The sequence below is a fragment of the Chelonia mydas genome, chromosome 8, assembly GCF_015237465.2.
Source record: "Chelonia mydas isolate rCheMyd1 chromosome 8, rCheMyd1.pri.v2, whole genome shotgun sequence".
In the NCBI taxonomy this organism is placed as follows: Eukaryota; Metazoa; Chordata; order Testudines; family Cheloniidae; genus Chelonia; species Chelonia mydas.
In genome coordinates, this window is record NC_057854.1 from 90,946,143 (window position 1) to 90,959,907 (window position 13,765).

Sequence of the window (13,765 nt, forward strand, 5' to 3'; positions counted from 1 at the left end):
CTAATTCTCTGATTCATGGAACATTCAGCCTAGATAATGGCAATACTATATCCGTACACATATACCACCAAAAGCACTCATACCAGTGCCAAAAGAAAAAATAATAATCCAGCAGATGATTTTGAACAGTTTCCTGTAAGAGCCCTGAAAGGAATCCACTGCCCAACTGCCACACTTTAACCCTGCTTTCTGTTTTCTGAATTCTTCCTGACCGTTGGCTCTTTCGTTCGCCAGAACCACAACAAAGGACGGTGTTGAGTTTCCACACAGACCATTTTCTCTCTCTCTCTTCTCTGATCATCTCACAAAGGTATTATTGTTGCTGGCTCACTTGGGCTCCATGCACCTGAGGCAGATCAAAGCCACTCTATAATGCCAGCCTGACCACACAGGTCTCTCTCCCACTGCATTAAATTAAACCTGATGATTAATCTCTATTGCCCTGCGGGTCCCTCGGTACAAAGAGAGAGAGAGAAAAAAAAACATATTTCTAACAAAACATGAGTATAATAAACTTCCATATCATAGCCCTAATTAAAAAAAGGTACAGCTAATTTCAACCAACTGCAGCTGAATATACGTTTCATTAAAAATACACACAATTGCCCCATGTGCTCTATATTCACTTGGTACCGTATAAGCAGATAGAGATAAAGGACACTTAAACCAAAGGCCTTCCATAGATTTGATCCAGAACAGCTTAGAATTTGCTTGTTGTCTGTTGATTGGAAATTGTGGTGCCTTTAACGTTGAAAAAAAAAAATCAAACAAACAAAAAAAACCCACATCAAAACCCTAAAACCAAAACAAACACCTGGGAGAAGGGGGGAAATAAATACTCAGTAAATGCTGAGTTCTTACATTTAAATGAAAACCACCTTAAGTTTCTCCAAGAACCACAGAAAATGCCTATCCCCACGTTGGGTCTCAAGCCACTATCAATATCAATTGGGGCTTGTCTATACTAGAAAATTCTGCCCTTTAACTATACTGCTATGGTTAAAATGGCAAACTCGCTCCCCTGATTCCACCCCCGGTGTGGATGCAGTTATACCAGTAAACAAGTTTGCGAAGCAAAATAAGCTTTATTTTGGCACCTGCATATCAGTATAACTGCATCTCCCAAGGCTTATACCTATATAACTATATCAGTTAAAAAAAAACCCCACACCCTTAACCAACACAGTCATCCCAGTATAGCTTTCTAGGTGTAGACCAGGGTTAAGGATGGTGGGATTTTAGCCCTAAAATCCTGATTTAACATGGAATTTAAACGTGCTTAAGTACATAATTAAATCCCATTGACTTCAAGTATTTGCTAAATGCCTTGGCTTAATAGGGACAAGATTACTGGCATGCTTAAAATTAAGCACATACTTAAGTCCTTTGCTGAACTGGGGCATAACTAACAAGGTCACTGCCTTATTAACATGCTGCTATCGTGGCCTATTCCATGAATACACAGTATAAGGACAAGATATAGGCACCTCTATTAAGTGTATTAAAGACATTATTTAACAGTAGCTCCCTCTTTTCACAATATGAAATGCCTTTCCTTGACAGCAAAACCTCTACCCACCCCCACCCCAAGTTATAATCAGTCTAAATTTAAGAACATAATGAGTTTTAAATAAAAAATATGGCAGAAAAAGGTACTTATCTAAATGGAATAGCTTTCAGACTCATACATTTTAATTAGGTATAAATTTCCAAAGCAGACACTAAATTTTAATTGCAACCTAAGGAAAAGCTTTTTCGTTAATTCGCTGGGAAAAATTAACAAAGCAAAAATTGCTTATCGGGGTTTTTTGGAAGTCATCATACATATCATAATTCTATATAGATCACTGCAGCTCTCAGAAGGAGATGGATTTATATTGATTGAGTGAGGAGGTGGGGGAGAAGGGCTGCTGGAGAACACACACTACTTCTCTGAAGACACTACTTCGGAACACATTAGTGACATGCTTGTCATGGATAACTCAAATTCAGAGTCTTCAGCTCCGATTTCACGCTGCTCTCTTTAAGCTTCTGCAGCATTGTGTTAGACTTTGCTTTTGCACTTCATGTCAGGGTTTTTTCCTCCAGTATTGATTTCCACTACTATGAAAGCTCCTGGTTGCTAGCAAATGCATAATATGTAAGTAAAATCTGAAAGTAAAGATAAAAACCACACCAGCATAACAAAAAAGGGGTATGTGTGTGTGACGGGAAAATAAAGTGTAATTTCTTTTCAGAGACATCAGCTACTATACAAAACTATAACGGTGACTGTGTAGACAACCTACCCCCATGTGACAGGAAGATGTTCCACAGATCACAGCAAGCCGGGATGTAACTGGCTGATTTTCACAGGGCAGGTTATGTCCTTTCACATCTGCTCCAATCACTCCTATTAAAAAAAATCTTATCTTAAAAAACAACCCAACCTTCCATAAAATAGAATTTTTTAGTATTTGAATGTTTGCATAGGATCCCACACTGCATATAGGTCAGACCAGTTTCACAATTAGAAAGGGCTATTCCAGTCTGGTGACTGTGGATACTGTTTTATTGACAAGATAAGGATGTTCCAAATGCATGGGGCATTACACAGATCAATTACTCTCCTCTATACCCATTATTATTTTATTTATATTCCAGCAGAGCCAGGAGGCCTCAACAGTAATCATGGCCCCATTGTACCAGGCATCATATAAATGTGTAGAAAAAGACAGCCCCTGTACTGAAGAGTTTACTGTTTCAATAGCCTAAATAGAGAAAAGATGAAAAAACAAAAGAAAAATATCAGCAGTTTTACAGATGAAGAACTGAAATGCAAAGAGACTAAGGTCATACAGGAAGTTTGTGGAAAAGCTGGGAATTTAACCCTAATCTCCTGAATCACAGGCAAGTACCTTAATGTTTTCTTGCTTTGTCCCACAACTATGGCATCTACTGTCCGACCGCCATGCAGGGTGTTTGGGTGTGTACCTCCCAATAGCACTGATCAGAGCCTAAGCACATTTGAAAATCCTACTAGGTACCAATCTGCATCTTCAGGCACCTAAATACCTTTAAAAACCTGACCTTAAATCCCTGTGTACATATAGTGTAAATGCAGAAACCCATTTGAACCAAGAAATATACACGTGGCAGATGAGGCCGAGATTATGTCTGTGGTATTCTGTACACATATGGGATTCTTTTATTCGTACGGATAAACAGAATCCTTAAAGTGTTGGTGCTACCTATCATGCTTTATTATTTACTGGCCCAGACAGTGACATGACACACTACACGTTAAGGATTTTGTGTAGTTTAGTCTAACAGGTAGTTTCCTGAAGTAAGAAGTACTATAGTTAGAACTATTAGAGGGCATTCAAAAGACTATCCATCCACTACAGCATACAAATCTAGTCAGGTGTGACTTGTCAGTGCAACAGGTAGAAATTTATTTGTATGTCTCCCATCATGTTACTAAGTCTCACGGTTCAATAACTGTTAAACATTAAGAAAACGTGTATCACTTCAGCAGAAATCTTGGCCCTATTGACGTCAGAAGGAATTTTCCCATCGATTTCAGTGGGGCCAGAACGTTACTGTTAGTGTTTATGCCAAATTTACTGTCAGTGAGGTCTTGAAAAGTCCTACTTGTGATTGACTGAAGTGAGATAACATTAATTATAGCATATTATAATTATAATGAATAAAAAACATTAACTATATTAACATTAACTGGAGCCTCCAGGAATTAAAGATTAATCTTTAATTAAGTATTACGTCATGTAATGAAATCTCCAGGAATACATCCAACCAAAATTGGCAACCCTAATTATAACACAGAATTATAATGAAGATCAAGCCATTTAATTCAGTTCTTAGGACAATTTAAGTGCTGTTACGAATAGTTTTTATGTTTATTTTAGTCAGAATCTGTAGTATACTAGGACAGCCTCATGGGAGACATAATTTCTTTTGTGAAGGTCCCCAAAGGACAGACTTAAAACTGCAAACTTTAGTACCATACAAAACAATACGACACTCAGTATCAAATGGCAGAAAACACTTAGCAGTCATAATTTCAGTTCTTTTTCCACAGTAACAAAGTATTTAAGATATTGTACAATGAGAGATCTGCAATGCTGGAGCCTGTTTTAATGGAGCAGGTAGTTTATTCCAGCTTTTTGAGGTCACAGCATCAAGAGCCAGACCTCCCATACTCAGTTTTAACTCTAGGCACTTTAAAATTAATAGACTAGGTCGAATGAAGGGCATATATCTATTCAGCTTCCAGTTTTCAGCTCTTTAGTAACAGATTTCAGATGCACTAGCTTGGAAGCTACTCAAGACCTCTGTAGCAGTAAATATCAAATAACTCTTCATCTCCTTCCTACCCCACTCTCAGACTTCAAAGCTGTCATAGATTCCAGGGCTCCAAACATCCAAAAATATTTTATACCTAGCCAAATGCAGAAATGGATGGTGTGTCAAAATTTACTAGCTACGAAAACTAAATGTCCACCATGTCACCAGGGTTCAGTCTGCATGCTGAGAAAGGGCTGTTTTTACCATTCTATCTATGTGGACTATTTTTGATACACTCGGTAAGAATGTATTTCAGTGGAACAATTATGACATCCAATGGAAATTAATGTACAACTGGTTAATCTAAAGCAGTGGTTCTCAAACTTTTGTACTGGTGACCCCTTTCACACAGCAAGCCTCTGAGTATGACCCCCCCCCCCTTATGAATTAAAAACTCTTTAAAATATATTTAACACCATCATAAATGCTGGAGGCAAAGCAAGGTTTGGGATAGAGGCTGGCAGCTCGCGACCCCCTGAGGGGTCCCCATTCCCAATTTGAGAACCGCTGATCTAGAGCATGCAGATGTTCTAGGGCATAGCCTCTATACACTCTGTACCTCTCAACAAGTCAGTGAATGACAAAAACAGGGGGGAAATGCCTCAAACATGTGACATCACATTTTTAATACATGGCAACTTTTCATTAACTAGAGCAGTTAACTATTCTCAGTATTTCTTGGTTTAAATTTACCATGTCGCAGATGTTTTCTCTCTTTTCCCTGCATTTTCTTTCCTCTGTATATTTTTCTTCAGTATTTTTCTACTTTTAAAATAACGGCTGCGTATTTTAATCTGACACCATCCTTTTTTCCCTCATTTTCATTAGAATTTATTTTCAGTGGAAACCTTCAATTTCCCCCTTGTTTTCTTATTTCCTCTCCTCTCCTTCCACCACCATTTTTCCTTAGGCTTTTATTTCCTGAACTTTATAATTAAAGAAGATGGAAAGAAGGGGTGGAAGGGAGGCAGGAGTTCTCACCCCACCATGGAAAAAGGAGAGATCACCCTCTACTCTGGTTACCCTCTTCTCAAGTGCACTCTTATGCTCTCCCTCTCTTCCCTGTTCTCCCCTCTGCACTCTCTCTCTCTTCAATCCAAATCTTTCTTATTTCATCTTCTTCTCTACCAGCCCCATTTTTGGCAACCCATCCCAGATCAGATTTACATCTCACACGATTCTCTCCTCCTACAACCTCCTTTCAGCTCTCCTAGATTTGCACTCAATTTGCCCTAGTGTTGCAGTGACTCTCCTTGCTACTGCCATGCATCAGCCTCCCTCTACCATAGAGACACACCCCTTTTCCAAGATATCGCCTTTGTAACAGTGCTGCCTGTACAGCACCAACCAGGGAAAACATACAGAGAGATCCATGTGACTGGTTCTCCAGCATAAGCAGTCAAATGTCACCCACTAGATTTCCCTGTTCCTGCTGAATGTGCAAAGCCATAGCAGGGAATCTGTGACAGGTAGAGTTCCTTTATGGGAATATGGAGGCATTGTGGAAAATGGTGTCTGAACCGAAAATTTTAAGATATGAAAAGTTATTTCCCATCCACATCTATTCACTGATATGCCATGTGGCTGGCAGTGTCTATAACAAGAGCTGTTCATTCCTCTTTATATGAATTAGCACCATGTCATCAGGCCAGCTTTCAGTATAATTTTCCCCCACACATAATCAATATCTTGTTGATTTCAAAGGACCACTTAATACTGGAAAGGCTGGGCCTTTAGTGCCATTTTGTTAAGATTCAAACTTCAAACTATAAAGAGGTTGTGTGCAGCAAATTATTCTCTATGTTTAAATAAATGCATTAGTTTAACATATACAATATGAAGTATGAAGAGATGATGAAGAGAAGGAGAAAGTCACTGGCTAAATGTTCATGATTTAAGCCTTACAAAGGCCTTCGGTGATACATGTTTACAGCATAAGATCAAAGTGTATATTTTATGTCCTAAAAGAAAGGATATTTTGTTACACAAATCTATATTTTATTTAGTGAATGGTATACATTTTAATAAACCTAAGCAAATGGAATGTAAAAAAAAAATGAGATTACAGGCCTGACTTTGAAAAGTGGTCTCTAATTTTGCTGGCACAATTTTGCTTATATTTAGGGTGAAATTTTTGATCCACCCTAACCTGGGCCTCGATTTTCAAAAGCACAAAATTGCAAGGGCAAGTAACCATTCTGCACACAGTTTTGTGCACCCTTAATACATCTCACTTAGCCACTAAGACACTGATTTCCACAACCTTTGGACATTTAAGTGGCTTAAACTGTAGGTGCTAACGATTGTGGGGACAGAAAAATCACCTACATTTATTGCACTGACAACTTGAGCTTGCAAAAATGCCATCCACTTTCTGAAAATCTGACTCTTATTTGTTTTGTAGCATTGTATATGAAAACTGCAAGGGTAGAAGCATGTGTGTTTCCATGAAAATTAGGTCTGTTGGTGTGTTTTGAAGTGTTGAAATTTGTGTACCAAATATTTATCTACCTCTACAAAAATAAGTTGTGGAAATATTTCTCACAGTTCAATATGCATTTGTTTATAAGATAGTTCTTAGCAATGTGATTCAATGTGAGATTATACATTATCATGTATATTCTACAACATGAGTACATTAAGTCCTTCTACTGAAAAATATGTTGATTTTCCCTGACTTGTTTTAAAACACCCACCCACCCACACAGTAAGACCAATTGGTTTCCTAGCCAGAGTACAAATGCTCTGATTAAATGATTAAATATGTTCAATACAAACTATAATAATATGTACAGTATATGGATAATCTAGGAGAAACAACAAATTGAAAATCATAAGAAATGCTAAAATAGTACCTTCTGTTTACAAAATATTAATTTGGTACTTTTTAGTTTTGACCAGTGTGTTTAATAAACTATCAGGAAATGAGAGAAGTCCACAAACTAGAGAGGCAGTGTGGTTCAGTGCATGGGGCACCAGACTAGGATTAGGTTTAGGACACCTAGATTCTGTTCCTAGCTCTGCCACTGATTTGCTGTGTGATCTTGGACAAGATGCTTCACCTCTCTGTGCCTCTGTTTCCCCAACCAACACTTTGTGTGTTTGTGTGTAGTTAGAATGCAAGTTCTTTGGAAGACTTTCTCTCTATGGGTCTTCACAGGGCCTGGCATGATGGAGCCCCAATCTCCGTTAGATCTCTAGATGCTATGCTAGTACAAATAAATAACAACAAATTCTCTTCTATGGTTCAATCTACTGTAGTTCACTGATTTACAAGAATTCTCAGCATTTCTGACACCAGTGGGACAGCTAGGATCGAATCTACCGTCAGAATTTGTTTACTGAATGACACAAAAGAATAACCAAGGGTTAACAGCATGCCAAGTTTAACAAGGAAAGAAGAAAACAGCTGAAAAGATTTCTAGTGCTCCCAGCATTTGGTCTGCCATCTCCGCATCTCTGCAATAAACCCCCACACAGGGATATCTCCATGCTTTAATACAGAAACAGGCTGACTTTGAAAACAGAATCTTGCTGGATTAATAATAAAACACATTAAAACAAACACATTGTACATGTGTGAGAGAGACTTTCAAACCTTGAAGTTAGCTGTGGTTGGAATCCTGAAACCGGGGTGCCTAATTAAAAAAAACGAACAATCTAAATTCATACCAAGATCTTAAGGGCCAGATTTACAAAGGTGTTTCACACACTAAAGATGCAGACAGACACCTACAGGAATATACAAAATTGCCTGTACAGATTAGGCACCTCTCTCTCATTGAAAGACAATGGGAGCTAGGCACTCTCTTAGGTACTCATCCTATTATGTGCCTATCTGCATCTTTAGGTGTCTAAATACTTTTGTAAATAACAATATCTGGCTCTTACATAGCACTTCTCAGTAGTTCCCAAAGGGTTTCACAATCTTTAATGTGTTTATCCTTGCAATACCCCTGTGAGTTATTAATATCCCCATTTTACAGATGGGGAACAGAGGCAGAGAGAGGTTAAATGATATGCCCATGATTGCACAGGAAGTTTATGGTGGAGCAGGGAGCTGAACCTGCATTTCCCAACTCCTAAGCTAGTGCCTAACCATCCTTCTGGCCCTACGTCAAAGAGGCTTAAATTTTCAGAGGTGATAATGAACACCTCTGAGAACAGGTCTCCATGAACATCTCAGACATATCCTGTGTGACCTGCAGATGCAATGCTTGGTGCCTTCAAACTGATATGATGATGATGCCTTCAAACTGATATTAATTTACAGCATGATGGTTAACAGGAAATTTAGTATTGTAGAGCTTTGGAAGCTATCATTCTGGGACAGTGTCAGTCCTGTGTCCCAGCCAGGACAAGAGATCAGTTTTGACTCCCCATCACCCGAGACCGGGGAAACATACCATTATGCTTTTGAAGGGCTCAAAAAAGGAAATTCAGGTAACAGGAAATTTCCGCACCTGACTATCCAGCTCCAAGCTGATCATAACTGATTAAAATTAAAAGGATTAACCACTGGCTACCTGATTGGTCTCAAAATGTAACTCAAAACAGAGAATCATCATTGAGTGGGTGTGTTTCTAGAGGGGTCCCAAATGGATTGGTTCTTGGCCCTATGCTACTTTAACATTTTTATCGATGATGTGGAAGAAAACGTAGTCATCACTGATACATTTTGCAGATGACAAAAACATTGGGGGAGTGGTAAATAATGAAAAGGACAAGTCACTGATTCAGAGTGATCTTGATCGCTTGGTCAGCTGGGCACAAGCAAACAAGATTTGTTTTAATACAGCTAAAAAAGCTAAAAGTAAATGTCCACATCTAGGAACAAAGAATACAGGCCATACTTACAAGATGGGGGACTCTATCCTGGGAACCAGTGACTCTGAAAGGGATTCAGGGGTCATGGCGGATAATCAGTTGAACATGAGCTCCCAGTGTAATGCTGTGGCCAAAAGGACTAATGAGAGCCTTGGATACATAAACAGGGGAACCTGAAGTAGGAATAGACAGGTTACTTTACCTCTCTATTTGGCACTGATGTAAGAGCTGCTGGAATACTGTGTCCAGTTCTGGTATTCGCAGTTCATGAAGGATGTTGTTAAATTGGAGAGGGTTCAGAGAACAGCCACAAGAATAATTAAGATTGGAAAACATGCTTAATAGAGATAGACTCAAGGAATTCAATCTTTTTAAAAAGCTTAACAAAGAGAAAGTTAAGGGATCACTTGATCACAGCCTATAAGGGCTTGTCTACGCAGACCAGCAATGCAGGGCTGTGATTTCTAAAGGGCACCGACATGTTGCATACTAACTGGCCTGTGTGAGAACTAAAAGTTCTCTAGTACAAATTAATGTAAAACAGTTTGAAAGAACATTTTTCCTGGATTACAAGGATCCAAGATTAAGTACCCAGTTCGCAGGCGTGGAGCTAATCATGGGGGAGCTTACAATAGCTCCTCTCCCACACCCATCATCCCTATTTTCATGCTGGTCCCTACATCTACCTCCCACTGGGGCTGCACAGACTGCAGGAATTAGTCCATCCCTAGGGCTGCAGTAGCTCAAGCAGGGAAATAGAGAAAAGGATCAGGACCAGGTGGCTTTGTTTTAGTAAAAACAAGAAAGGAAAACCAGTTTCTCTAGGGTAGTGTCAGGAATGAGGGCCTCCAGCTGCACCTACCCAGCCACCAGGCAGCCAATGAGAGTAGCTGGGCCACAGCAGAACCACCTGATTGGATAAGGCAGAGAGGAAGCTTGCTCTTAAGCCAGGCAGCTGCACAGGGCTTGGTGGCTACTCAATGCACACAGCTGTGGACGCTCTGCCTCCCTGTGCTTGCCTCACTCCAAGCCCTGCTCCAGCCTTGACCCTGCCCTGTACCCAGCCTCATTCCAGTTTAGATCGTGCCCCATACCCTGCATTATTCTAGTCCTGTTCCAATCCTGCCCCTACTTGTAACCAGCCCTGCTCCTGCCTTTCCATTTTCCAGGTAATCTGGTTCTGACTCTTGGCTCCAATTTCTGGATCTGACTCTGTTTTGAATCTTGGCTCTGACCTCCTGCTTTGACCACTAGACCTGATGCCTACTCCAACTACTAGGCATGACTGCCTATGACCAGTCTCCTGACAGGCAGGAGTCACTGAGAGGCTCTTTCTCCAAGCTCCACCACTCACCCACTTCACAAAACGGATAGCAGTATCTCCAGACAGATGGGCCTCCATTCAACTCTATGAAAAAGCACCAAATTGTAGCTGTTGGCCAAGAACAATGCTCTTTGGGCTGCACAGTTCAGTTTTTCCTCAGCAGTTAACCCACTGGGACATCAAGGAAGCATTGGGCATGCTCATGCCTCCCTTGACATAGTCCACCAGACTCAATTGCTTTACTGGCAGTTGGACATAGGAAGTATGAAAACTCTGCATCACAGAGGCATTTTTGTAAACGCTGGTAAATTCAAAGTTTGAAGAGCAAAACTGTCCTTTCAGAATGACAAGGTGGAGCAAGACACAGAGATCCTTTGTTTTCCCTACATGCTTGAAGCTCCCACTATAAACTCTATGCACATAGGGAAGCACAGAAACTTGAAATCTTGTGCCATACGGTTCTCAGAGAACAATTTTTGCCCTAACGTCAGACGTTGCTGTCTTCCTTTTTCCTAATTCCAAAGGTCACAAATCTTTTTCAACAACCAGATGATGCTGGAGCTCTAAGTCTAAAAACTATTAGTGATAAAAAGCAGCTGGAAGGAAAATGATAAATAAAGCATAGTGGGCAAATTCATCCCTTGAGTAGTTCTGCTGAAGTCCGTCTGAGGAATGACTCTGACCTATTGTTGGACAGGTAGGTAGTACACAGTAAATGGCATATGGATGACATTCATTAAAGGTGAAATGGAAACTTTCAAAAGCAAAATAAAATACGCCTTCCCCCAAATTAGTACAAAAAAGTATGTGGGCTTCAAAATTTCAAATGCATTTCATTTTTAAAGATGTCTAAAAATAATTTCTACCAATACTTTCACTAAACTGCAAGCCCAGAATTAAGCATCCTGAACTTTCCTTGCAAGAGCTGAGTGGAGCTTTGTGAAGCTCGGTGGTTTCATTTCGCAAGGGAGTATGCCAACCTATTCCCTTTTCTTTCTGATGGGTTTCACATCAAAACTATGCAAAACTGAAGAGATTTAGACACCTCTGATGTGTAAACAGCAATCATTCCAGATTTGCTCTAAAGGTTTATAAGCCTTCTGGCAAATCTGGGCTAGGTTTTTAAGTTTGTTTTCAAACTCAAAGCTAAAGACCAGTGAAAACCAAAAGCCTTCAGACTGAATCTAGATTTCATGTACTCTCAAAGATCAGGAGTGCTCAACTGAAAGTCGATTATATGGGTAACGAATGACTGACACCACATTAGATTTTTAATAGCTAGATTCCATTTTTGTGGGTACAAACCGTGGATGCTATTGCACCAACTTTTATTTGGCAATGTAGGTAACACACACCTTACTTGTCGATAAAGTCTGTAGCATATCCACCGTAGGAGGAGATCCTTTGTCCTCATTTACTATCTTAATGGCCTGGGTTGATTTTAATTTCCCTTATCTATCTATGCTATTTATAAGGCACTTGCCATCACCCAACCTTACTGGTTTTATTTTATTTGGTTCATTTGCTTCCTCCCATCTCCATCTTATTCTCTGCTCTTTTGTAATTCATGGAGTTATATTTTTTGTTTGTTGGTGTCTCTTGACACCTCCTCTGTTGCACACATTCCCTCTGGCACCTTGTGTGGAACATCAAAACAAAATAGGAGATCTATTTAGATTTACTTTAAGAGGGGGGGAAAAGACAGAAAAGTACCTGATCCCATCAAAAGCAGATCCCATCAGAGACAGATAAAAATCAAACGTTAAAAATGTAGCCCATCAAACGTTCAAAAGTTGTTACCCACAATCAGTGGAAAAATAAGCAATTGTAGAAAGTACCACAATGCAGCAATAGTGAAAACTGGTGCTTTTTTGGCTAACTTTATTCCAACTAGAACTGGTCAAAATTTTTCTGACAGAATACTTGTCTGTTGGAAAATGCTGATTCAACTAAATTTAATTTTTTTGAGAGAACATCTTGATTTCATCAAAATTTTCAACAGGAAAATATAGATTTGTTTTGATAAGGTCAAATGGTTTTGTTTCAACATATTATAAACTAAAAATACAGTAAAAATTAGCATTGAAACAATATTTCAACCTGATCAAAACATTAATTTTGATGACATTAAAACAAAATACTTTTTGTTTTTCAAAAAAAGTCAAGATTTTAAACTCTTCGTCCTGACTTCTGAAAAAACCCAACATTGAAATCTTGGAATTTCCCACAGGATGGAAATTCCAGTTTTCAAACCATTATAATTTTAACCTTTTGTCTGCTATTTTAAATCAATTACACCCATAATCCTAATATAGCAAGCAGTTTTAGTGCTATGTCCCACACTTGGCTAGTATAAAGGAAATGTACAAAGGTCTCTATTACATTATTTAAACAGAGGGAGATTACCCCTACCAATGGGGAGATATGGGGCTGAACCATTTTTAAGTCAACCTAAACTCAGCCAATGAAGTATGATAATGCACATCCAACAGCTCTATGGAGTCTCAAAGTAAAAGCTTTTTTAAAATGTACCCGTGAAACCTTGAACCTTTTAACTATTTTAGCACCAAAACAGTTTGTTCCTCATTTATGCTTTATACAGGATATCTATTAACAGACCCAGCTTCCTTTGTTTTTTAGGCTACTGTTTTTATCCTAAACTCTGTTAGTTTCATTGATACCTAATCCTCACAAGTTCCCTCTGCCCCTGCCTCCTTTCATCTGTCCCTTGTGTCCTATTGACACCTAAACAGTCAACTGGCTGGGGCAGACTCTGTCTGCTTTGTTATTTGACTGTACAGGGAGTAGCACAAGGGGGCCTCTTCCCTGCATGGTAGTCAGAGGTGGTACGGTATGAACCATACTCACAATAATTCTAGTCTCAATTTCTCACCATTTACAGATGAAGGAGATAGCCGTTTGTTTGCCAGAAGCTGGGAATGGGCTACAGGGGATGGATCACTTGATGACAAGGTGACCAGATGTCCCGGTTTTATAGGGACAGTCCTGATTTTGGGGTCTTTTTTTTATATAGGCTCCTATTACTCCCCACCCCCGTCCCAATTTTTCACACTTGCTGTCTGGTCACCCTACTTGATGACTACCTGTTCTGTTCATTCCCTCTGGGGCACCTGGCATTGGCCACCCTCAGAAGACAGGATATTGGGCTAGACGGACCTTTGGTCTGACCCAGTATGGCCTCTTCCCCATTCCTTCCCATTCACCCACAGTGGAATGTGGTGGATATAACAGCTCTGTAAAGCCTGC

General features: G+C 39.5%; 1 protein-coding gene across 9 annotated transcripts in view; it reads right to left on the minus strand.

Moving 5' to 3' along the window:
- FGGY (FGGY carbohydrate kinase domain containing) overlaps window positions 1–13,765 on the minus strand; it is a 350,907-nt gene that overhangs the window by 79,371 nt on the left and 257,771 nt on the right. For all 9 annotated transcript variants that reach the window (XM_043520798.1, XM_043520801.1, XM_007059048.4 and 6 more), the window contains one exon: window positions 2,289–2,392. In XM_043520798.1, coding sequence (XP_043376733.1) covers window positions 2,289–2,392 — 104 coding nt within the window. The remainder of the gene's footprint in view (window positions 1–2,288; window positions 2,393–13,765) is intronic.